Genomic DNA, 27,594 nt, shown 5'->3' with positions numbered 1-27,594 from the left:
GTGCTGCCTTTGAGTCCTCCTTCCACTCTTCACACGGCCGCTGCCCCGGACCGTGACACATTTGCTGTGTTTTCAGCCTGTAGCTCTTTGGGAATTAGCTGATTGGTTAAAAAAAAAGCTAATTTTTGCTAGGCAAACTGTTTTATGTTGGCTTTTTTCATACATTCAATTAATTTATAAAAAAATCAAATAATGAATAATAATAATAAATATGTGTTATACCTGATGTAGTTCAGTTAGAGTAAAACACTGTGACTCAGTAAAATAGGATTAAGCAAGAAGTTACAAAGTGTGTGGAGACTTCACTTTTTCTTCTTCTTTCTCATATGTACCTGTCATTCATTCAGGTGTGCAGAGATTTTGAACCAATGGATACAACTAATAAAATTATGCAAGTTTTGCAACAGGCTGCAAAAGTAACTAAATATGCAGTTTGAAACAGCTTCTTTGTCAATTTATATGTTTGATTTTTGAGTCAGGTGAAGTTATGAAATGTTATGAAACATTCGTGTACGTAGCTAAAAAACAACAACATTTTTCTGAAAATGCTCAGGTGCAAGGACAGAAGTGAAAATGAGTGAAAAAGCAGCCAACGTCCAAAGAAGAACTTTGAAAGGTTTTCAGAAAACCTGGATAATTGTTGCTCTAGACCACTTTAAAATTGTAAACATTTTTGGCTCCTTGGAAGGAAAACATCTAGAAGTACATGGTGGCTCAAGACTTCTGCACAGTACTCTTTATAGATTCCTGTTAGAAAATGGCCCTCAGCTCTGCTGGGTTGTGACCTGAGCAAACCATTCATGGTCTTAGTCAATAGTTTCAGTCTTACTGAATACAACATGATGGTAATTCTGGTAAGTCTAGTCTCATGATTCAGTCAAAAAGACCCATTTATATACTTACGTTGACAGGACAGTAGCATACAGTATGAGCTACTGTGCCACTGATTTTCTCAGTCAGGTCTGCCTTTTCTTGTCACATCCAGCTTCAAAACTACAAGACGCCCGTGGTGAAAACGTTCAGTTCGAGGCTTCAGTAGCACTTCACTAACCAGTGGATTACATCTTTTATATGTAGTCCATGATTGTGTGCTTACATATTTCTATTGCAAATAAGACATAAATAAACATAAATAAAAACATAGAATCTATTAAAAAATGCGTAGGAGGTGGTGTTGGCGGGGGGGATTTAAAATGCACTCGCACCTATTGTGTATGTGTGTGTGCGATATTTCTGGGGTCTCTGCAGCGAAACCTTTGGGGGAAGGATTAATAGGAGTGGGGGTCTGCTGATGCATGCTCTTGCTCCTTTGGGTCTCCATAATTCACATTGTCAGCTGAAGAGCCGGTGCAAAGCACCAACCCGGAGCTGTCTCTCATCATCACACACAGTCAAGAGCCTGTCAGAACAGATGAAGCCACCGGCTCAGCACTGTCGAGGAACATTGAGCCGTAATTCACATTCTCCTGCCCCGACAGGCCTCACTAAATCCAGGTCCTGCCACGAAGCACTCGCATCTGATCAAGGAAGCCCCACAGAGGAGCCCCCTTGTGATGAACTAGATTAGCTATGATCGACTCACCCTTGCCTCCCCGTCGCATGATATCGGCACCAATAATTGGTATGTTGCTTTCCACAGCGGCTCAGTATGTGCCTGCGCATGAATTCTCACACTGTGCAAAAGAAAATTAAGACATATCTTTTCAGTTCATGCTTTATTTAGGATGCATTAGATGTGTGGGACACATATAATAACCTCTTTTCTTCTTCTTTTTTTTTTTTGCGCAAATTATATTTCAGCTGGGGATTAGATTAGTGTAATGATACGCAACATCACACTGCGGCGTCCTTTTGCCACAACCTAGAGACGTGAGAGATCATCAGACCCGGTGTAGCTGAATCTCACAATTATCAGCTCCAGCAGCCTTCTATTTGTTCTGATATACACGTTTTGGCAGATACATACAAAAGGGACAAAGCCGCCGTGTCCCTCTTACAGCGAAATAATTCCTCTGAGTATATTTAACAGAGCATTTTCACAGCATCAGCCCACAGAGCCCACATCTGTGTTTGAGTGTCTTAATTAAGCTGTAATGAAGAAGTGTGTATGAGCTACACGGAGCTCAGGCATTTTTGGTGCCCAGTGTCAGACCTCATTTATACCATCAGGCTCTGTGATTGACATCCCGCTCTTTAGCAAACCAGAGGGCAGTATGAACGCCGGAAACACACTGAAGATATTATCTGCAACACCACTCCAAGTTATAGACAAAATCATGAGACACTGGAGACTGAGATCCAGTGACCTAAAACAAGACTATTGCACTAAGACGTGGGAGTTTCCCTGGAAGATATTTATTATCATGATCATTCAAGAGTATCTAAATGAAGCTGATTCAACATAACACTAGTTTAGGAATGGTAATCCCCACGCCATCCATTGCTTTTGCGTTCCGCAGATACAAATGTATAATTCAAATAATTCAAATACATATTTAATTTGCTCCGGGCTTGTGTGCAAGAGAACAAATGACAAAGCAGAAAAACAACTGACATATTAACATATGTCATCTGCCAAATTCTGCTTTTAAGCTAGCTGCTCAATTAAATGCCTTTTCACATTTTCCGTGCGCATTTCTGAGAGCTGACATCCACATACGTTATACAGTAACAGGCTGTGCAAAGGGCTTCCTATGATGCATGCAGCATCATAGCGCCACACTGTATGTGCTGCATAAATTCATGAACACGCATGAACACGTGTTGCGCTGACTCATAATTCATATTCCCGCATATTTGCCGAGCTGATCCATCAGCAGTGAATATGAGTCATTAGTGACAGGAGAGCATTCTGAACTATTTTTCTTCAACATGTTTTATTATTATTATCATTATTATTTTTCAATGAGGACATCACTCACTTCATCACAGAGAGCAATGCTCTAATGTCAGACATCACTTCTCGGTGATGTTGCGGTCTTGCTGTTCCAATGCCTGAATCCAGATACAGTGATAGTGAAGTGTGTCTGTTTGGCTTATTGTCACAGTGACATGATGGAGATGCAGGTTTATTTGTTTATTTATTTCGGTTTGGATGATAAGTGATCTGCAAATACAGAAGTTACCGATGTTGAGGATCAGTTATTTTAAAGTACACCCGGAGCACTGAAAATTCAGTCAGTGCATCAGAATATGTATAAATATAAATAAACAAGTCACATTTCTTATTAATGAATCAACGTTCTTGTTTTTGTCTTGTGTACATTGTGAGGCATTTAATAGTGCCGCAAACTAGCATGTACTCACTGTAATCTGCTGTTTTACTGCAGCTCCTCAAGAATGTAATAGCATGTGAAGACTGCTCTCTACAACGTTAGCAGTGATAACAGACAGTGACAGAAGAAGAAAGGCATTGTTAATCTAATCATGTACACATGATCACTTCAGCTGTCAGTTATTGCCATTCGCTCACAGTTCCACAGCGTGTACGAATATTACAGCTGTACTAATAACCACTGTGTAAATGTTTGACTCTCATGATCTACATCAGATCTATGTAGATACAGGTCACATTTCAGTGTCTTTTAGCTTCTTGGTTTTCGTTTAGCTTCTTTCCTTTCCTTCGCTTTTACATAATTGATGATTCTCATTGCTTTTCTTTGATTTTTGATTTCTTTAAATGTAGCTGAGGCTGTAAATGTGGCCACAGGCACCAAATGTTATATCCTTCTGGAGTTATTAATTGGACAAATTGTGCAGCCAAATTTTGACCATTTCAGTTATTATTATTATTATTATTATTTTCTAGTTTGACCACCATCTTTATCTTTTTATTAAAAAATTTAAATCCCAGGATACGTTTAAGAGGTTTTACTTTAGTCTTAAATACTTTTGGTCATTCATTTATAACAAAAAAACTCAAAACAACTGCATCGAAACATAGTGTGTGTTTCATGTGCACCAATGGCCTGATGACAATTCCAGCTGAATAGTGGTTGAGAGACTATCCTTTTACAGCACTAGGATACATATACCAAGGTTCAAACATGTAACATTCATGCACAGTCATATTTCTTCCAGTTCAATTAAATTTATTTCAGGTGCTTGGTGTATTTAATGAATTTGATGCAATGATTACTCTCTCAGATTCACCACTCTGTTATTTGTTAAACTTGTTAACTGAGTTTGTAAAGTTAGTTAGCGTTCTCTGTGTTCCGCCCTCTCTCAGTTCAGTGCAATGAGAAACAGACTCTAATTTACATAGCACCTCTTTTATTCTTGCCTAGCACTGATAGTACTTCTTATCCGGCAAGCTGCATCCACAGATATATTTTTAAAAATGTATGCACATTTGCAAATTCCAGATGGGAGCATCAGGGGTATTTGTGGTTCAGTATCTTGCTAAGAAGACTTCAGCATAGGAACGCAAGTGCTGGGGATGAAACCACTTCTGAATAATAGGCATGCTATTCTAAGATTGTATTGTTGTATTATATATATATAAAAAAGATTCTTCATTCTCAGTAAGCACAAAGCAATAATTTTGAATAAAATGCAGCTGAAATATATGAGATTGCCAAAAGTATTCACTCATCCATCCAAATCATTGATTTCAGGTGTTCCAGTCACTTCCACACTCGCAGATGTATAAAATCAAACAGCTGGGCATGTAGACTTCTACAAACATTTGTGAAAGAATGGATCGCTTTCAGGAGGTCGGTGAATTTCAGCCTAGTATGGTGGTAAGATGCCACCTGTGCAACAAGTCCAGGTGTTAAATTTACTCACTACTAAATATTCCACTGTTAGCTGTTAGTGGTATTATAACAATTGAAAGTGATTCTGGACAACAGAAACTCAGCTGTGGCCTTCAGATTACAGAGCTTCATAGAATTGGTTTCCATGGCCAACCAGCTGCATCGAAGCCTTATATCACCAAGTGCAACGCAAAGTGTCAACGCTGTAAAGCACACTGCCTCTCGACTCTAGAGCAGTGGAGATGTGCTCTCTGGCAACCCGATGGATGAGTCTGGTTTGGTGGTTGCCAGGAGAACAGCACTTTTCTAACTGCAGTTTGCAAAGTTTAAAGTTTGGTGGAGAGGGGCTTATGTATAGGGTTGTTTTTGAGGAGTTCAACCCCTTAGTTCCAGTGCGAGAAACTATTAATGCTTCAGCATTTTGCGGGAACAGTTTGGGAATGTCCTCTCCTGTTCTAACATGACTACACACCAGTGCAAAACAAAGTCGAGAAAGACATGGTTGAGCGAGTTTGATGTGAAAGAACTTAAACTACCCTGCACAGAATTGTGACCTCAACCTTAGAACATCTTTGGGATTTCATGGGTTTTTTGAGTGTAAGGAATCCATAGAAGAGACGTGACTAAAGCAAAATGTAGATATTTTTTAAATGACATGTTTTCCTGCACCCCACAACCCCCCTTTGCAAATTATTAAACAAAATGAAAAAAAAAAAGTACTTTCAGACTGAACGTGTATTATTTAACACTAAGATCATTCAGCATGGTAACTACTACTTCATCTTTACTCTATGTGAAGAAACTCTATTTTGTTGCCTTTGTCTACAGCCATGTGAAAATGGCTACCACCTTGAGTTTTCAAATGACTAATGGGCTTCATCAGAAAAGTCATTATAGAAAGGTATTTGTGCCAATTTTATACTTATATCCACCTGTAAATGAGATATAACAGCTACAGTACATTTCCAACAGTAAGCAGATTGAAAGCTCAAAAGCAGATCAAAGCTTTTAGACTAATTATACATTTCCAAGCACTAAGCAGCAGACAAGGACTGTCACCTGCCACCTTACCTAATTTATAATTCTAGATGAGGTGCTACTGTTATTATCACTTGCAAAAGAAAAAAGGAAGCTAAACCTAGAGGATGTGGCTTTGCAAGTTTTCTTCAAATAAAACACCAGTAATCCCTTTAGGACAGAAATGACGAAGGTGAAAAGTTGCTTATAATGTTTTCTGCTGAAGATTGTGCAGAGGAGCTGCTATTCCAACATATTCTAATACATCACAATACATCAATTTAAAAATGATTGTGAAAAGTACTTTCTTTGTAAAAGTGTCCAACACTAGGGTTGGTTTGATTAGGGTAGGGCAGTAATGTAGGATGGATGTTATATTCAAGTGGAAAAGAGAAATTTGTATACATTTGTCCTGCTTTCGTGTAATAAACTTACATGTTTGCTTTGGAAATTCCACTTAAATATACAGAAAAAAGCACAACGTGTCTTCTGTATGTCAAGTCTATTTGTAATTTAGTTTCAGGATCCAGAGGAAGATCTCTAATTAAGGTTTATTATTTGAACTTTGACATAGTCCTTTCTTTAAAAGCTGTTTTAGCAGGAAATAATTCACGCTACCGGAAAAAAATTATAAAGCATGAAAAAAAATCATCTATCACTGTCTTGATCACCAAGGTGTGCGCACTGGTAATAATTTGTTGCCATGCAGTGCACTGCAATAAAGCCGGCAGTGGAAACAATAATGAAAAAAGATTTACCAAGATGTCATTAGACAAGTTCAGAAATAAAAGCCGTGGGTATATATTTAATAAATATCCAATACTTTAGTTCAAACCTTTCCTTTTTTCAGATGCACACATTTACTTCTACACTGATATTATGTTCAAAAGACTGAAGTTTCCCACAGAAGAGCAAAAAGTGTTCTCCCACTAACCTATAACATATAATCTGAGAGAATCCAGGCATATGGCTGCTTGTTACATATTAAATATCATGTTTAATTAAGCTGTTTGAACAGTCATTAATGACAGCTGCCTCTGTTCATCCACTGCAGGCTAATGATGAATCCAGGCTCAACACATACGGCAGCTATGGCTGATTACTTATAAGTTTCCTCAGGTAGCTACTGATTGGAAATACTTGGGAATAATGAACTCTGATGAAACACATTAAATTACAGACAGGCCCAGTGTATATCCTGGATATTATTTGTGATATTTATTTCACAGATAGTGTTTGGTTTTCACGTTATATCCCAAATTGCAGATTTACCTCTTAAGCGCCAATGCAAAAGACGGCATCCCCATCCATGGATGCCCAGTCACAGGAAACACCTTTAAACAGCAAAAGATAAAAAGGAGCAAGAGAAGGCTTGTCTATGTACAGACAGAGACAAAGGAGAACCAATGTAATAAACTTAGAAATAATGCATATTAACAACATGAAACAGATATGTCTTAGTTACACACACGCTTCCTCAAAGCAAACCTGAAAATCCAACAGACTGCAAATGAAAGGAAAGACTTGACACCATCACAGCGAGAAAGGACAAGGACGCCATTCAAACAGACGCGGAGGAGACAAGAGATGAAGAGATGTTCGCTCAGGATGAAGCAGGTAATTGCAGACAAGTCGTGATGTGAGAACAGTTTCGAAAAAAGGCAGGACAAGGACTGTTTACATTTCCTGACAAGGATCTCTTGTGGGTGTGCAAGTAGCGTGAAGCTGTTATAGACTGCAAAAGCTCTGAAAGAAGAGGCTGGAGAGTGATTAGGTTGAATTCTTGGGCCTTAAAGACCACAGTTTGCATCATGTCTCACACTGCAAAACTCTTCTAATTTAAATCTTTCTATATTTCTGAGTCAAGTTCAAAAAAAGAAAAAGGTTTGTGAACCCTTTAGAATTACCAGCATATCTCATACACTGTTGCTGAGCTTCATCTTAGTCATTACAAACACAATCTGACTAAGAAAACAGAACCGTTGTACTTGACTACGCATGAGCAAGCTGAGCAATCAGACTACAAAAAGCCCACCATGTTAACTCTTCCCCAGAAGTTAAAATTAGGGAAATGAGACTGCAAGTGTGGTTTGTAGAGGTGCCCTCTGTAAGTAAAGGCATACAAAGTGTGTGGTTAGTGTTAAAGTTTGCTTTTCTTCCAAAGACTGATTGGGGGTGAACCCATACCTCACAACAACTTTCGTAGGACCTTGAGGAGAAGGACTTTAGAGATGCATGAAGCTGGTAATGGCAACAGAAGCATTTCCAAAAGGTATTTATTGATTCTCTCATTTGTTTTGTTGACAGAATGTCCACAAGCTGATCAAACTCAGAACTACTGCTGCTTGCCCTAGGAGTGGGTGTCCTGCAGAAATCGCACAAAAAAGCACACCTCAGTCGGAAAGAGAAAGAAGAACCCAAGGGTAACTCACTGGACTTTGATTATATCTGTCCACACTACTAGCAGAAAACTGATGGTGTTAATGGAACAAAACAACAAATTACACCATTGCTCTCCTAAAAAAGAGAATGAACACCTGGATGTTCTGCAGAAAAAAATGAATTAATTAGAAAAACAAACAAACCTCCACAAGTAATGATGCTTCACACCAGTATCAAAACTCTATCCAAACCTCAGGAGGTGAGTTATTATCCACTCCATAATCTGAACTGAATAAAGTCTGGCTAAACCAAACTGATGTAAACTGAAAGGCACATCTTAAAAATGTAAAAATTGTGTTGGGTCGACACATTAAAGATAGAAAATGTATGTTTAGGTGCTTTCCAGCTAGGAGCCTGCCACAAATACACATCATTGCTCCCATTTCTTTGGCTGAATCTACTAAAGACACGTGAACAAATTTCTCTAGCTAAAAGATAACAGTTTGATAAAATAGTATTTTATATCAATAAGGTAATTCCCAAACAACTAAACTGCATATCTCTGCATGTGTACAGCATGTCTTTGAAACTTTTGAGGAAACTGGACAAGTGGAGTGAGATGAAACAATGGCCTTTCTGCTTCTGGCAGAAAAGGTTTCAATAGAAGGTCTTCTATCAAACTGTTCTTATAAGAGCACAACAAGAAGAAAAGGCTGAGGTGTGCTAAATTATATATCTTTTTAAAATGGACTGTGTTATGGACTCAGTGGCAAAAGGTCTGATCAGGTGATGTTTTCAAATTTAAAATGTAATCCAACAATTTAAAATGTTTGTTTCAAATTGTTGTCAGTATGTATAGAGGAGGTCAGAAAAGAGGTACAACAGTCACAGGTCGGCCTCCCCAGAGTCTGGACCTCAACATTAATGAAACAGTCTAAGATCTTGACTGCACAGAACAAAAGACAGCGAGAGTCTAACTGTTAGACTAATTAAACAAAATGACAAGAAAGCTTTCCCAGGACAGCACAGGCTGTGTTAAAGAACAAAGGTGGCCATACCAGACACTGACTGTCCAGAACTGTACAAACTCTGATTTGGCCTTATAGGCTCTTTCCTTTTATATTTGCACATTTCAGTAAGTTGCTGCACCTTTCCCCCCCATTTTCCTTTTTGCACCAAATTGCCTAACATCTCTCCCCATTGCAATTCAATTCTATTCAAGTCTTATTTATACAGCGCATTATCACAACAGCAGTCGCCTCAAGGCGCTTTATATTGTAAGGTAGACCCTACAATAATACATACATGAATGATCTTCACTAATACAAGAAGAAAGTGCTAGAAACTTCTTTAAATCAAATCGTTTCCACTTTGCACTGCAAGTGGTTATTGAATGAGACATGCAATTTTTTTAAAGGTTGAAGTTTTTCACTCTACAAAACGAGTCAGGACATGTTGCACTACTTTATTATCTTTGCATGAAAATATGTTTTTTTAAGACCCACAAATCCCAGTGATTTAAAATGTACAATCGGCACATTTCATTTTGATAAAGCTGTTGGACAACTTCACTTGAAGTAAACTGTTCACAACTGTACGGTTAGATTGCCATTGTTGACTACTATTTCCAGCTCAAGTATCAGCTTTTCTCTCACAAGACCTGCTTCACAAAAAGTTGAATTATGCTCTAAAATGAAAGTAGAGGTTAAATGTCAGATTCTCTATCTGATTTTGAATTCTCTTGATATTGCTATTCCTTTAGAAATTCATTATAGAAGATTAAAGGGACTGTTTTTTTTTTCATCCTTTGAAAGTCCAAGTCCTTGCTCAGTCCCATTTTGAGCTTATAAAAACCCATCTAGGGTGATCTAGGTCACCCTTTGAAAACAGAACGTGGTTAGCATTCAGAGGCATCTGCTAACCTTGTTTTCTAATTTGTTGTACCTTATCTATGGAGAGAGGCTACATGCCCACTCATTCGACAGCTTTCACAGCTGGGAGCAGCCCGGCATAGTCACAGTCCTCTGCTGTTGGCCACAGGGCTGCATCACAGGGGCAAACTGGGGTTAAGTGTCTATGTAAAGGCCAGTTTGAGGGTAGTCACTGGGGGAGGGAGGACAAACATCCACTTTCCCTGCTAAGATTGTTCCTGTTGGTCAGGGGTTTGGAATGGAAACCTTCCAGCTAGAAATCTGCTTGTCCAATCTGACCTTGAAAAATCAGAAATACCAGTGTTGGCCCGCTCCACAGCTCAACTATAAAATATAAAAATGCTTTTTAAAAAAAGATTTGTTACAGTTTTTGCTACACAGCCCTAAGATTAGTGCTGTAAAACCTTCGTGCTAACATAATAACCAGTGACCTATTTGGCCCTGTGAGCATCATGCAGGACTTGCCAGTGCTGATGACTGTATCCACAGACACCTCCAACACACAACCACTGTCTCCTGGTTTTGCTGGCTGCTTCCTGGAAGGAGGCTTGACTTTATCCTCTGAGTAAAATCTGGGAGCTGGTCAAGGCGGTTTGGCTGAAGCCCACTCTGAGTCATCGTTCCCATGTTGGGTTCGCTTGACCTCACTGGAAGGGGACTGTGTTCCACTTTTTCCTTTTCCCCCCTATTTGGAACATTTTCCATTACTAGTAATCTGCAGCTAAGCTGCTTTTAAGAACTTAAATACAATCCAAAACTTTAAATTTGCATTTATACCATCTTTCTTCCCTAATGGCTTTATTTTTTTTTAAAGTGGTCACACTGGTTTTAGTGCTGTCACCGTCCTTCTATCCTTTCTGAATTGTGGAATTACACACTGAGCTAATTCAGTGGCTTTTAAATCCCAGGAGGATAATCAAACTTACCAAAATGCTGATGTTGACCAATAATAATTAGAGTGGGAATTTACAGTTGGCACACATGCCTGACTGGGATGAATTTAAGTGTAATTCTAAATCATCGTGCATCACCTATAAAAATCCACAACAACTGGGACTTATGTTTATGTCACATTATACTGCAGTGTGCAGAAAAAACATGTATCGGAAGGATACTCATAGAATGCTTTCTTGCTCTAACTGAGTACTCAAAACACTCTACAAGCATCATTCACCCATTCACACACGTATAAGCACTCTTTCTATACCTTCGTGTAAGGTTTGCTTGTACTCTGATGGATGCATCAAAGGCAACTCAGGGTTCAGTATCAACGGCCCAAGGATATTTTGAAATGCTGACTGGAGAAGCTTGGGCACAAATCACTGACATGCTGATTTGTAGACAGCCCACTCTACCTCTTGAGCAACAGTCCCCCTGACAGTAGCAAAATTTCTATTGCCCATCCCTTCAATTGTTTCTTTCTCTAAATTGCAGTAATTTACACAACCTTCTCTTAGAAAAACACCTGAAAATAAAGTGCAGTGCTATTGGAAAGAGCTACAAACAATGAAATAGAAGTGAGATCTGTGCACGCACCTTTAGCTGAAATTTTTTACCTTGTTAAACAAAAGCAGGCGGAACAGATCCATATAGCAACACAAATGTCAGGCACCTTCATCATTTTCCAGTATGTTTATAAATTCAACAGATAACTGAATAATAACCCTGCTGAAAACCTTCCATTTGCTGTTCCTGGTCGATCGGTGAATCTCTCCTTAATTTGCTAGTCGAAGTAAAGCAGCGCCATCAAATTTGTAGGAAGCGGTGATGAAAAGCCGGAGCTTTCAAACAGAAACAATAGCAAATGTTAATATTGGATCAGGTCCAGCTAATATGCTATTTCAGTTAATGATTTTCCTTTCTTCACTTGTGCCCGCATTAAAGATTGCCTGTGAAAGCCTCTGAAAGCTTTACTCTGCTGGTGGCTTCCACGCACTTCCCAGAGTGATGGATGGAGCTAGCCTCTGATCGCTCCTTTTCATATTGTTCTTGGGCCACACAGGGCCGATACCCCCTCATTAATAAACCTCAATGATTAATTTCCAAACCTCCCTCTTGTGTCCCTTCCCTTGTCGTCTGTAAAGAAAGGCGCCCTCCTAATTAGTGAACACTGATGGAGCGTCTATAATGACCAGGGACAAAGCAGTGCTGGTGCTAAAAAGAAATCCATAAATACTCACTGTGGCTGAAGTCTTTATCTGCAAATGCATGGGATCATTTTAGAATCTTTTATGCTAATAGCCATTTAGCCTTAACAATGTCCGCTGTGTTAATTGCCATAAGAAAAACATATATATGATTAGCACTTCCCTCAAAAACCTGTTTGATGAATATGTGATCAAGCTGACATTTCGCTTTGTTTAATTAATAAGATACCCATTGGCACTCACAGCCTTGAATACGTGGCAGGTATGGATGGATAGATCTATCTGTCTGTCTCTCTATGAAACGAATCTCATTTAGCAACTTTTGTCTCCTGTCAAAAAAAGGACGCTTGAGACTCTTTGCAGCTTGCGTCAAAGCGCAGTTGTTTTATTTTTATTTTTAACCAATCAGTCGCTCTGATTCTTTGAAATAAAGCAGAGGTCACGTGGGAGGAAGGTCGGACTCTTTTAATTTTCAGAAACATGAAGCATTTTTGGGGAAGAGAAGAGATAACATACCACTGAAAATTGCTGTCTTTCTGTCACTTGAAAGCACACTTATATTGAATTTTGTAATCATCTGCCATGAATAACACATGAGTGATTCTGTGTGAAAGACCAGAGCACTTTAATTATAAAATCCCGATGCACACACACTGAATCGGGGATAGATTTGAAAGTATGAAGTGACCTTAAGTTATTCATAAACATCTCAGCTCGAATAAATGCGTTCTGCCAAAACTAACAATGCTTATAGTGCAATGGTGTTACTGCTGGGGCTAATTTAGGAAAAAAGTTAAGCGAACTTTAATTTTGTTTTAAAAACCCTTTGCTTTAATAATATTTTTTATGAATCTGAAACAGCCCTCTGGTTGATGCTGTGTCACGTGTACAAAAAACAGAAAGAAAGAAATTTGGAGGAAATAGTAAAGGGAGCCATGAGAGCGCGAGCGGTGTTGCTCTAAAGAAGCATTCATATATATCTCATTACAACTGGATTTTCAGTGGCGATCATTTATATGCATAATAATTTGCAGTTCCTCATAAATAGTGTAAAACTCAAACATGGAGGTCAACAAAGGGTGAAAGCAAATGAGGCACCTTTTCTGAAGAAAAAGCACAAGTTCAAATCCCACAGCTTGTCTATTACTTAGAGACAACCCCAGGTCAAAAATAAAGGAACTTCTATTCTTCACAGATACTGTGCCTGTGCCGGGCTAATGATGGGGAAAATGCACAGTGGAGAAGGCAGTGCAAAGCTGGGCTTTGATGAATCGGGTGATTATGTTCTGAAACACTCCTTTGCTCTACAAACTGCTGTAGCACAAAGTAATCCTGTTTAGATCTCACTGACTAAAAAGACCTGCTTGCCAGCGATGTGTGAATCCCAAAAGCAGAAGCTCTCTCCTCGTCTTGCTTTGGATTATGTAAGGAGTTTTTTTTTTTAGTTTAATCACGCACTACTATGATGTTGCCATTTATGTAAAGTTAAAACGCCTTATTACTCGTTACATTGTGCTTGATATTTGCAAAGTCCCTCTGTGAATTATCAACAGCAGCATCTATATGTCTTTTTGTGCTACAAATGTAGGGCCTGGGATTAAAACTGGGTCATAAAATTTTATTTTATGACTAGAAAGATTCCTAATGTGTAACTCTCTTTAATTTCCTTGCATTTAATAACATATCTTTAGTTTTAGAGTAAATTTAGTTGGAGTTCTTGTGTTTCCAAATGTTTGTTTTGCATGGCACTAAATCATTAGCCTTTTAGCTGAAATGCTGTTATCAAGGATTCATTTGCCATATTGTGATAAGTATTGATTAGGGCCGACCCCTGTAAGTCAAAGTCTTGACGCCTCAATCGAACGCCTCGGATTCTTCATGGCGAGCTTGTCGCTTTGTCTCGACAAGTCTTCAACTAAGTGATCATATTAGCCATTCAGTCTGAACTGACCCATAGAAGAGTTCCTGAAACAACTTATACGAGTCTGACGCCAGAGATGCACTCCTTCACACGACAGTGAGAAGTCGATTAACTTCAGAATGTGACTGTAGCTCATAATAACAGCTTTGACCTATGGGAGAGTGCAGGCTTGTTTATGGATATCACAACTGATGATTGAAGAGTAAAGCTCAAATGTGGTTTGTTCTGACAGCCTGTTCTTGTTATCAGCTGACCCTTTCCCCCTAAGGAACCTGCGTGATGTAGGTCCAGTGTTGTAGCAACCTGAGCATATAAGAACATTACAAGCAGCTGAAGGCAATGTGAAGTGCACGGTGATAGCAATGATCAAGCTACTTTAATCAGCTATAAAGCATCTGGATACAATTTAGTTTCAGTGTAACAGGTGTCCAAACGTGTACGGTTTGCTGGAAGGAAAAAAAAGAAAAACTTTACCACACACCACTTATCAGTACGCACTTGGGCTGAACAGTAAAACTTACCATCGGCAAAATAAATGCTTTAGCAACCAAAAAGAAATATAACTACAAACTGTCAGCACAAACTACAGAATGTTTTACAAACAGCAAATATCGCTATAACATTAGAAACTGCCAAGTCTCGCTCAGATGAGGTGCGAGTTATTTCATAACTGCTGTAAATTTAATCTTTTTCTTTAATATGCACACACTGTTTAAAGTGAAGCTAAATGAGTTTGATTTGAACAGCCAACGGCAACACACGTGCTCCCTGGCTCATTAATCCAACAAAGCTTTACGGCAGCCTGACATTATATGTGGCCTCCTTCAATTCTACTGACAAAATCCCAATTCTGTGGGGAGGCCTATTTTTGATATAGAAAAATATCCCTTTTTCCACAGTTAAAAGGATTTCTTACATATCATTTAACCTAGCTGGATTAACCTGGTAGGATGCTCGGGGCAAATATTTGCACAGTGGTCCCTGTTGACCCCCTTTTGCGCTTCCTTTTTTTGCAGTGTTTACAGCACCCTGTTGTGCAAAATTCCACATTGCACATAGTGACAACTGCAACTGCATAATTTGCCCTGAGATTCAAAAACTAAGCAATATCCCAGCTGGAATAAACACATCCCGGCTCCATGCAGGTTTTATTGGTGTTAGTCAGTTTGTGGTAATTCTGTTAAAACTTAATTTAGCTGAGAACAATTTAAACAACAATAATAACACTCAGGAATAGCTCAGCTAATAACATAGACCTTTTAGTTGTTATTGTACTTTGTTGTAGCAAATTCTCATACAAATATGCAATCAATCAAATTACCAAACATTCACTAGCACTTTAGGGCTCGGGGGCCCCCTGGGGTCCTTGTTTTGGATTCCAAATTAAAGAAAGCTCCTTGTATGTTAGTAACTGGCTAAAAGCAAGAGAAAACACCAGCAGCTGGAATAAACATTTTTATTAACTTATAGCTTTAGAAAAAAACTCAACACAAATTCACAAACAATGATTAACATGCACAATTTTAGTATACAAGACAGTACAGTTACTTTTCAATATGAAAATGCCATTCTACATGTCAGTATCTCACAGAGATCAATGATTAATACACCAGTATTAAGGTCAGAGAACACACTATAGAAAAGCAGTAAGGTTGTCTTTGATGGCCATATTTGAAAAAGAAATATATGCAAGCTATATACACTGGACCTGGTGCACTTCTAGCAACAACCACAAAAAACCAAACTGACCGAAATGACTGAATGGATATAAATAGATACGTTGTTGCTCTGTGTTCAATACATTTCAGCCACTCCAATAATCCCTTTATTTACTTTCTTCAGATTGTACTTTGTAGTATTTTTTATAGCACAAGGTCAGAAACAATACTTTAATTTTCTTATGTGAACATGAGCAGACGTTACACATTAGGCTCAACTACGTCTATGTAAATAAAAGGCAGTTTGAGAAACTGCCACATAATTACGTACTGTAAATTAATAACCTTTTAGCCTGCAATCTGGCGATGAGGTTACCTTATTTGGATATTAATGGAAATACTAACACCACTCAGAAACACGCAAGCTGCTTTGAGGCCCGGTCACACCAGAAAACTGCACACCAAATTCATAAAACAGGCATCACAGCATACTGGACATACTGCGGAGTTAGGACCACGCTCGAGCTAGGGCTCTTAAATCCTTCTGCTTTCTGTCTACTGGGTTATTTATTCCACACTGTTATCTTGTTCCGAGAATTCACTCAGTGAAGACTTACCAAATGGTAGAAAAGGTTTGGCACTAGATTGGCTCCAGAGGGAGACATATATGATTAAAGACTTGCCTGACAATCAAAGCAGACTAGTGAAGAGCTATGAAAAAAAAAGGTCAGCACCTCAAAAGTAAAAATCATGTGATATACATGTAAAGTTTATGCAGCAAAATGCATAATATGCAAAAACACGAAATGTGCAAAGGAAAATGCCACGACTCTCACTTTCTTCTTGTACGTGAACTATAATTTCAGATACTTTGGTCCAACTCATTTTCATAGGAGAATATTTTAAATTTTACTTTAGTACATAGCTGCAAACTGTCCATCATATTTAAGTATTGGAATACAGATAGATGTATCTGTATACTGTACAGCACTTATAGATTAAACAGTATATAGAGTTTCACCTGAAATACATCTGGAAAACACCAATATTTCATGGTTAATGCTCTTTTCAACATGAAAATTAATTACTTTTCATTCCAGTCGTTGTGATATTTTTATAGTTGGCCGGCCGAACCAGGCATTGTCATCGGTTTTACTGTGGGTTCTTGGACTATTTTCTCAATTCTTACAAACCATTCCTTGCCTTGGTGGGTGCACATGCCTGCTGAATCCATTTATGCTTTAAATCAGATAAAATCACAAACGTATTTAGCCGGCTCATCCAATTTAGCTCCAACCCGGGGGAAAAAAAATAGCTAGCTAGATTGCAAACTGCCAGGTCATTAGTACTGTCATAATGGGACATTAAGGACACACAGTTTATGCAAGAGAGAGGTTTCGCACCACTGAAGCTCACAGAAACAGATCTTTTGTTGAGCAGGATACACTTAAACATACTGCAGTTAAATAAAAGTTGATAGTGCAGCAGAGTAAATTAGCCAGGCTAGCTCCCTCTATTTGGATTCTTATGCTGTAAGCAATGTCAGCGCCACCAAAAATTCACCCGTGTTTAACTCAAGGCAAGAAAAGTGACTCCACTGATCAAAGCAAGCCTGAACTGCTCTGGAACTGAAATTTCACCGTTTTAAATGCTGGTGTGACCGGGCCTTTCTGCTCTTGGAAAGAAAGATACAGTAGTACTGCTGCTGGAGCACGACAGGGTTTGTTTTGATGTGCAACTCAAAAGAATAAACCAGCTAATCAATTTCAGGTCACTGCTCCAATTCAAAGTCACAATCTACAAGTACACTACAAGCGGAGCAAATACAGTGATTTCTAGTCAAACCAAAAACACAACAACAACAGAAAATAAAAAGAATGTCTTTGAAGTCTTCCGATAGGGAGAAAAGTAGTGGAGGACATCTGAAACATCACTGACTGTAACACAACAAGTGCAATAAGAACACGGCCATCAGTCAATCAAGCAGCTGAATTGTGACAGCTGTAATAATGGGGCAGGAAAATCAATATCCCATTGACTGGTCTGCAGCAGTCTAATCAACAAGCGCGGCGCTTTATGAAACCAGTCAAGGAGCGGATAGGACAGCCTGATTATGTCGGACTTTTTTTATGAGGCCGCTGGGGTCCGCACACCTGCTCAGACATTTAAGTGAGGACATCCAGTCACCTTGCATCAATTCCTTGTGCTTTCATTCGACTTTGAGGTGGGGACTTTAGGGAGGGAGGGGGAATAAAGAGTGCAAAATGCAGACGATGACAGTCTCTAGCTAATAACCGTACGCAGCCCCGTGTTCAGCAAAGGCACAGTAATGTGTAGCAGTTGGGTTGACTGTATCCTTCCACGTGAACATTGTCAGGACCCCAGCAATCACACCTCGGCTTTTACTTGGGTGGCTTTTGACAGACTCATCCACATGATAAAAAGGCGTGAAAAGTAGCTCCCTCAGCAGAGCAGCAATGTTCCTTTGTTAATGTTCAGCTTGGTATGTGTCCAACCGACAGCGATGAGGTGGGGGTAAAATGACAGCCATGCCTTTTGCTCTATTTCCAGTGAGGGCTCTTTCACCACGGTATTCGCATCAATTATTCTGATACCTTAATAGCCCATAAATTATGCTACGGATGGAGTCATACATTTATTATACCACAGACCATAAATACTGAGACCAGAATTTCCGTCATATATCTCAATCCATTGCGGCTTTCCTAAAGCTTCCAATCCCCTTTTGTCGTAGATGCTCCGGTGTGTCAATGAAAATTTAATCAACATACCATTTCCGATAATGGGTTCTTCTACATGCCGAGGTTCCTATCCTTTCTAACTAATTTCTGCAGAAAAGAAAAGCAAACAATACCTCTGCTGCAACACGAATCTCTCTTCTAAGCTCTCTGAAGAGGAAAGAAAGAGGAAAAAAAAATTTATATACCTCTACCGAAGGCACTGTTATCCCAAAGTCCACTGTGCACCGGGCCAGCTGGTCATCTGGGGTGTAGATGGTACATGTTCTCGATACAATGAACTGATCTAGTATACAGGTCGTCTAAATGTAGAGGAGGAACAGTACACATGGGATCTGCTCGACATTGAAATACCAAACGTTTCTATTCTCTGGAATCTGGGCTTTTTTTTTCTGCTAGGCTGAAAATGTGGATAGGTATTTATTATTTAGAGGAGCATGAAACACAGCAAAATGCCACGATCTATCAGAGTACTGGGAGGGGGAACTTAGCTCAGGAGCCTATGGCTCTTGAACAGTCTTAAGTTTATTTTAGTGCACAGGTTAAGTGGGATTTGGACACAGTTGATCAGTTGGCTATTCATCTTTCACACATTTGACAAAACCTTGTAGAACTTTAAGCCTGCAATGGATGTTTTTGTTCGAAAAGGCTGCACAAATACTGGATAAGTGTGGTTTTAATGACTTGTGAGATGATCAAGTATGGATGCAATCTATCGTTATATTATATCAATTTGCTGAGACGATAACTTATTTTTTTCTTATAGGGTAAAACAAGCAGCCTCTGTTACCTACTTTGGTATGGACTATATATGTAAAGTCGGTTTTAAGGCATTAGTATCTCCAAAGATACTAAGATAAGTCATGTAGACATCAGAACTTCTAAAATGAAACCTAAAGCACGGTGGCACTTATGACACTGGAAAAAATACCAAAAGATTTCATGCACGCAAATCATCACATCTCTATCTGATGGTCCTTTAAGAAGAAGTGGCACGGTCTCTTTAAGAGTTTGGCGCAGTCCGGTCTTTTCCAGCCTTCCCCAGTCCAGCCGCTGAAACCCGGGCCTTGTGCCAGTCCAGTGGAGGGTTAACATAGGACAGGCTGACTGAAGGGATGGAGGGGGAGAGAGGGAGAGCACTCCATCGGCTGTGATTAAAGATCACCAGATGGAGCAGAGCAACGATGAGGACTGCAGAGTGACACAGCGGGCTGAGGTGACTCGCGCCCGAGCCCCGCGCTCCCATACCTGCAACCGAAAACCCACAGAGCAGCTCGTTAAGAACCAGAACTACCTCTCAACTCAAAGGAAGAAAACCCGCACTCTGCTGTGCTATCCTCTAAATTTCTGACAAGTCATCATAAATCAAAAACCGAGCGTGACACTTTCCTATATCTACATTATTAGTGCCTTTCAACAGGAGAGGCTATCTAAGTATCCCGAGAAGATAAAATTGGTATCATATCAAAAGAGGAGAGCGCCAAATCGAGCTGCCTCACAATTTTGCACAGCAGCGGGATGGGAGCACAGAACTGCTTTATATGCTGCTGCGCTGAGCAGCCAGTCAACAAGGAATAATAACCCAATGGCAGAGATGGATGACACCGTGCACGCATTTCTAAAAAGGTCGCTTTTCTCGCACTGTCTATTACACCTGGTTGGAAAAGGATGCAATGAAGAAAAATTAAATGCTCTCTCTAAATTATGAATTCACCCGTAAGATTTATCAGTGGTTAAAAAAAGGAAAAAACAAGAAACTCACTTAATTTATGGATGTGGATAGGCTCACTTCCCACACCTTCGCCGCCCTCGCTCACGGCTTTGATCTGAATGAGATAGTTGTCGTTGGCTGAGAGGCTGAGCTCAGCAGTGGTTCGGTTGGTCAACACAGTAAGGATGTCATTGTAGCGATGTCTCTTCAGCATCACCTGAGGCAAGGGGGAGTGACTCCGGAAAATGAGCTAATGCAAACACCAACATTATTGTTTCTGGAGATAAATCACAGCTTTGCAAAATAGTGGGACTTACCAAATACCCAGTGACCTTTGACTCTGTCTCCAAGGCTACTACAGGGTTCCAGTGCAGCGTAAGTGTGGAGCCAATCATGTTCCATTGTATGTTGAGCGGAGGCCGATCTGGAGCTACAAAAGAAATCAGAAGTAAGTATACAGAGGATATGCTGGTTGCCTTTTTTTTAAAAGCATCTTTCTGGAGAAACATTCAAATTCTTGGTTTTTGTTGAATTTCCAACAAAGTCAATAAACTGCACTGTAGACAACACTTAGTGATAATATGAGAAAACTGTTGGTGTCCCAAAACTAATGCTAGTGGAAGGCCAGACTGTACCTATCTCAGAGGCAGTGAGTCATTTAGCTGGAGTCAGGTTAGCCCTAACAAAGGAGAAAATGTTGTTGGAAACTCCTACTGGCAAGCTCTACCTCATCCTGACTGTTCATCCCGTTTTATTTTATCTTTTTTTTTTTTTTTTTTCTCAGACACTCTGGGGATTCCTCACATGAGACACAAGGACCGTGTCACAAACTTAACAGAGATTTCGCTGGGTTTAAGTTTAATGCCATTATTTCAAATATTTCTTGGTGCTCGACAGCTTAGCTAGCTGGCTAATAACCCGAGCCATGCAGTAGCAGGACCCTGAGAGAAGTGAGCGTTGTCATAATGTGATATGGCACAGTCGTATCAGGGGCCCAAAGATAAAGTAAAAAGAATATTGGACACACTGCACTTCTTTTACTGACATAAATGTTCCTTATATATTACATTTATCTTTATATTTGAACTGACTTTTCAATTGACTATGAATCGCTGACTCGGGATCCAAGTTTGAATACCACGAGTTAGTTTCATATCCATGGTAGTGGCTAACAATCCTCTCAACTTGCTTGAGGGTAAAAAGAATAAAACAAAATTGCCCAACCCATCAGAAAGTGATTCTTAAAGGAAATCTGCTTGATTTTTCAAATTTGATGTCCTAATGCAAACTGGAAAACTACTCTTTTGTATACTGCTCATCTGATGAGGAGAATACAATTTTCTTTTCTGTTATTTTTTTCCCCATGTTATCGATATTTGTGTAGTGAATAGATTTTTTCCTGCTCTTTCCATTCTGAGATTTCCAAAATACTTTCACATATTTTTATATATTGTTATAATGCCAGTTCATCTCAGAGGAGCTTATTTATAATAGAAGAGAACCCCAAAGATCAGACAAAGATCTCCTATAAGCAAGCTCTTGGCGAGAGTGGGGACTCCCTACTGTCCACAAGAAGAGACCACCAGCAGAGCCAAGCTCAGAGGGGGACAGCTTTTGGCTATGACCAGTTTCAGAGGTGTAAGGAAAAAACATAAGATCATACAAAGATAGGAAAAAATAAGCACAAATGTGGTCTAAACCTGCAGGGGCTGTTTAAACAGATTTGCCAAACTAAAGATGACTTCCTGGATTTGTTGCAGGCGTGACGCAGTTAGGGCTACTTCTTTTTGGAAAAAGGAACAGTCTGAGCACTAACAGTAAAGCTGAACAAATGCAACACCCAGCATGGTGAGGACAGTCCAATGCCAAACTGAAGGTTACCATGTAAAGATACTTTCAATGTGCGTCTGGGGATGGACTCACGTGGTTTCTTTGTGGTGCTGTTGATGGGCACGGACTGTGGCCCAGGGCCAGCCGTATTGAAAGCAGCCACAGACAGGTAGTACGCCGTATTTGCTTTCAGCCCTGTGATATTAACCAGCGTGTAGTTTCCAGATAAGCGCACTTTGCCAATAGTGTCAGGCTTGGTGTCATCTTCCCAGTACATGAGCTGGTAGGAGAAGAAGGGTAAAAAAAAAAGTCAGGCTCCCAGGTGCAAAGATTCAAGTGGTGCATTTCATTGCATTATTAAAATTCATAATCCATCGTGAAATCTGAAATGCTGTTTGTATTACAGAAAGGGAGGGGGAGGAGGTGGTGAATAATACATTTTTCACTAGTTGAGTCTCAGCCGCCCTACTTATATACAGAGGGCACTAGAGAGCCATATAATCACTGACCCAGGATCAAAAATTCTGCCTTAAGTCTTTCTAAGTCTAAGGAAAGTGGATCTTAAAGAAAAGAGGTTATGGATAAATCTTGAGAATATTGTTTTTAAAAGAATACTTTAGTTTAGCAAAGCATCAGGTCTGTAAAACTAGATGCAGAGCTAACTTTCCCTCAGGCTTTTAGCCAACACTTAGAGGTGCAGGTGACGCGATATTTGATAAAGCAAACTTGCCGCTTGCTGTGGGTCATCTTTAATATTCATGTATCTCGAATTCAGTGACAAGACTTGAGTCAATAAGTGATTAAACTGAAATGTGAAGCCTGTCCTACGGGATACCCCTGTTTTTCAATTGCCCATAAATTGTTGTATTTCCAATTTGTTGACAATTAAAGTCATGTTTAATTAAGATCAGAAATCAAATCTTTTCAGCAGGATTATTAAATCTGAATGTCGACTGAATTTACAAGCCCAACAACATCTCCTTAAAAGCTGAGTGCCTCACACGTGTAGTCCTTGCTTTCCATACTGTTGGTGGCCTATTGAGATTCAGCAGCCCAAATCCACTTCAGAACCACATTTGGAGAATTGAGCTCTGTTCTGAAAGCACAATGTGGCCAGCACTATGGCAACTGCAGAGCTTTGTGCAAGGGGCCAGAGGTGACAGATACTGAAAGAGCACAGGAGGAGGGAGACTAAAAACAGCAAAGCCTTCTTTGCATTCTTGAAGCGATGAGGGATTTTTATTTTCCTCTCATGGGTTCAGTGTTGGGGTGCCAAAGTATTGCGATCACTTTGTGATGGTAACGCATTAAACAAAATCTCTTCTGAGATATATGCAAAGATACCGGAGAATATCATAAGCTAAAGAGAGAGACTCATTTAAAAAAACAAAACAAACAATGGATAAGACGGATAAACAAGGCACCGGGAAAGACCCACTTATCATGTTATTTGAAAGGGAAATAAAAAAAGAGAGAAAAGAATATGATTTTGTAGCAGTTCGTACCTCATATCCAAGCACTCTTTCAGGGATGGTGGGAAGAGCTTCCCAGCTCACTTCAATTTGTGCTGCAGACACACTTCTAGCCCTAACCCTCTTAGGAGCCACACTGGGGACTGCAGAAATAGAGCAGAAATGTGGTAAGAATCCCACAGACTCATCCAACACCATCACACACACTAATAGCAATAAGAGGTAAGGCACAAAATAGACCTGTAGTTTCACTGAAAAGCTATTTCCCCCGCTCTCTTTTAATGGGATCTGTGACTGACATAAGGGAAGACTATCTGCCCGGCAAATTCAATTAACAGGATACCTCCCTGACAGTGCGGTGTGGTAAGAGTCTGCTAGGATTTCCTGTAATCTACCAGCACGATAACTAATATCAGGTTGACATTCCCAGCTTGAGAGTGGAAGGAAATAACAGCACTGGAAAAAAAGCAGCTCATTTCATGATTACTATTCAAGGTCATGGTTATAAGGAGGGAGATTATAGCTTATTTAAGCGTCACTCTCTGCCGCCAGGCTGAGAAGTCTGTACCCTACCTTCCTCTGCCGAGTACACGACGGCGATCGAGCTGAAGGGCCCCTCGCCTCGGTTGTTGTATGCCCCCACTTTGACGTCAAAAGGCGAGAAGGGTGGGATGGTGTCATTTCGGAAGACGTAACGCGCCGCGGGTGTGGAGATAACCGCTCGCGTCCACGTGACCGTGCCCACAGGCCTGAAGGCGATGATGTAGCCGAAGCCCTCTCCGTTCTGCAGTTCCTCGGGCACAGGCTGGGAGCAAAACACAAAACTATAGTGATATTAAAACGCATACAGACAAAAAAACAGACAGGCCCGTCTCTGCACTGTGCCTCGACTAAGGGATATCGTGAACAGACACAGCCCCTTTCTCAGCTGCCACCACCTAGAAGCCTCCACAAATGCCTTTTACCTTATCTTTTCTTTTCATATGTGATTGTGGCTAAAGAGCACAGTTCTTTCTAAAGAAAGTGTCCCCATCCCTGCTTTTGGAGGAATAAATGGCACTTGGGGGCTGAGCCAGATGAATGGTGTCTCCTTCTAATGGGGGTCATAAAATTGCTCCTTTCAATTCTGCACAATTAAGCAAAACCATTACCCGGCAATGGAGAGAACAGTAAAATGTGACAGATGACTTACCTCCCATGTTATCACTAATTCAGACTTTGTGCCGCCTCCACCTCCAACATCAGTGGGAGCTGTATCAGGAACTGAGAGGTAAAGCCCAAAGGGGAGCAATTAGAACACAGTTTACAAAGCTCAACGACAAGCCTCGACTTGTAACCTTATGACGAGTATGCCAGCTGCAGATACTTCGCCTTCCATTTTACACCCCACAAATCCCCCACTTTGTGCAAACACAAGCATTGCAGAGAATAGTGACTTACAGACTTTGCCCAAATGTCAGCGTGCATACACCACAAGCCAAGATTTGTAATATTTTGCAAATGACATTTGACTCAACCCACTCCTTTTCAATTCCCACTAGGCTGTTTGTGCACTGCAGCGTGCTGGAAAAAACGACAGTGTAGGTGGAGGAGCACTCAAGCACGTCCTCATAGTATCCTTTCGTAAGTGGAGCCCTGATTTAGTAAGCAGCGTTTGTGTTTGAAGCCCAGGAGTGGTTGAATGCTTGGAATTGAGATTCCTTTTTTTTTCCTACCCAGACTTGATATCCTTCTTTTTTTTGCCATACCTACAACTTTAACTACAATAAAACAATCATTATATATAAACAAAGTTATATGAAAAATATAACTGAAAAATATAAAATGTTATGATTTAGAAAATATTTGAGAGTTTCTGTAACACTTTAAGGCTTTGCATGCTGCTCTACTGAAGCAGAAGATGCATGTTTTAAGCTACGTACGCCAGGTCTGCAAAGGGGCTAAAAAAGGGGCTATTTTCAAGAGACGAGGCAACATAGGATAGAGTAAAATGACAGGCTCATCAAAGAAGCCTTAAAATTGTTAAAGCGTACCCGTTATGCTTATTTGATGCTCTATATTCTTTGACTCTACTAGAGTAGCTTTCCATGGTTCCCAGTTCAGACTAGTCCTCCGTTCTTGGTGCCTCAGTTCATCCTCTGTCTGAAATAAGCTGATTTAGTTCCTTCTACAAAGTGAACTTCTAAAGCGAGTGATTTAGCCTATAAATGCTTCATTTTTAGTAATGTGACAGAGCAAGAGTGTGAAGGATCCGTTTCCAGTTGACACAAAATCTAAGGTCCATAGCCAGATAGTTCTTCTCTATTCTGACCAGGGGCAAACACACAGGACAAGGTCAGACTTTACTCCAATCAGTAGCAGAAATGCAAAATAATATTTAGAAAAAGTTTAAACCTCACAGTTTACCCCATAATAACAAAGTGATAATGTGCTTGAAATTCTTGCAATTTTAAAAAAAATAAAAGCCCAAACTATAACATGTACATAAGTATTCACAGCCTTTAACACATAAAACTGAGCTCAAGAATTGTCTGCAGACCTCCAAGACAGGACTGCACTGAGGCACAGAAACAGTTCTGCAGCACTTTAGGTCCCAATGAGCACAGTGGTCTCCATCATCTGTAAACAGAAAAAGTTTTGAACTAACAGGAGTCTTCCCTGAGTTATCACGGAGAATGGCCTCAGTCAGGGAGGTGACCAAGAACCCAGTAGTCATTCTGATAGAGTTCCAGCGTTGTACTGTGGAGAGAAGAGAAGCTTCCAGAAGGCCACCTATTTCTGCAGCATTCCACCGATCAGGCCTGTATGGTAGAGTTGCCAGATAGAAGCAACTCCTCGGTAAAGGGCACATCACAGCCTGCCTGGAGTTTGCCAAAGAGCACCTGAAGGACAAAATCCTCTGGTCTGATGAAATGAAGATTGAACTGCTGGTCTGAATGTCAAGCCTCCATGTCTGGGGAAACCAGGGACTGCTCATCACCAGGCCAATGCCAACCCTACAGTGAAGCATGGTGGTGGCAGCATTACTGTGGTCATGTTTTTTATTATGGGGTATTTTGTGTGAATTTAACCAGTGTTGGAATAAGGCGATAACATAACAAAATGTGGAACCACTATAAATACTTGTAAATCGCAAACCTTATGTTCATTTTTACTTGTGTATCTCTCTAAATTTCAAAACATTTCAAATGGAAACACCATGGAGTTTCTTGGTTTTTCAGAAGAATAAGCTACTTCATTATTTACACCCTGCTAGTACTGGTTTGGAACCCTTTCTGCCTTCAGAACTGCCTTAATTCATTTCTCAGAGATTTTGGTTCATGTTGACATGGTAGCATCACATAGTTGCTCCGGATTTGCTGGCAGCACATTCATGAATGTGAATCTCCTGTTTCACCACATCTCAAAGTATTGGATTGAGATCTGATGACATTTGAGTACTGTGAACTTCCTGTCATGTTCAAGAAATCAGTTTGAGGTAAACAAGGACATGGTCAACAACAAAACTGATGCTGAAACGATGGTCAGTTGTTACTAATGAGATCAGGATCTGCCAGAACAACTGTCCCACACCCTATTTTACCAACATCGCCTACACCATTGATGCAAGGAGGGCTGGCTGTTTTTTACACCAAACTGACCATACCACTGGAATGCTACAACTGAAACTCGGACTCCTCAGACCAGGTAATGCGTTTCCAAACTCCTGTCCAGTTTGGTGGGCTGACAAATTTACAGACGAGCGAATACTATTGGTAATATTACCTATTTGCTTATCTGTTGGTATCATCATTCGCAATAAATTCCCACAAATGAAAATGTAAAAAGTAAAGAAGAGGGGGGTTGAAACACAGTTCATTCTTACTACATACTTTGTCCACTAGAGGGCATTTTGCAACATCCCTGTTGGCAACACTGCTTTGAAGTGCCACAAAAACATTAACCAGCTGATCCGAGCACTGCAGGGTAATGAGTAAATAAATGACTAACCATAACCAATTAGAGCAGG

General features: G+C 40.0%; 1 protein-coding gene across 1 annotated transcript in view; it reads right to left on the bottom strand.

The window, feature by feature from the left end:
* Positions 1-13,794: 13,794 nt before the first annotated feature.
* The window catches only part of cntn3b (contactin 3b), a 56,102-nt gene continuing 42,302 nt past the window's right edge, over positions 13,795-27,594 (bottom strand). The window contains exons 17-23 of the mRNA XM_005941607.3: positions 24,778-24,848; positions 24,159-24,390; positions 23,619-23,728; positions 22,207-22,393; positions 20,601-20,713; positions 20,335-20,500; positions 13,795-19,820 (exon numbers count right to left, since the gene is read on the bottom strand). Coding sequence (XP_005941669.1) covers positions 19,576-19,820; positions 20,335-20,500; positions 20,601-20,713; positions 22,207-22,393; positions 23,619-23,728; positions 24,159-24,390; positions 24,778-24,848 — 1,124 coding nt within the window. The 3' untranslated portion in view covers positions 13,795-19,575. The remainder of the gene's footprint in view (positions 19,821-20,334; positions 20,501-20,600; positions 20,714-22,206; positions 22,394-23,618; positions 23,729-24,158; positions 24,391-24,777; positions 24,849-27,594) is intronic.

This window comes from Haplochromis burtoni, unplaced genomic scaffold, assembly GCF_018398535.1.
Source record: "Haplochromis burtoni strain Fernald_Lab_line unplaced genomic scaffold, NCSU_Asbu1 Contig_97, whole genome shotgun sequence".
In the NCBI taxonomy this organism is placed as follows: Eukaryota; Metazoa; Chordata; class Actinopteri; order Cichliformes; family Cichlidae; genus Haplochromis; species Haplochromis burtoni.
This window is presented reverse-complemented; position numbering and strand designations above follow the sequence as displayed.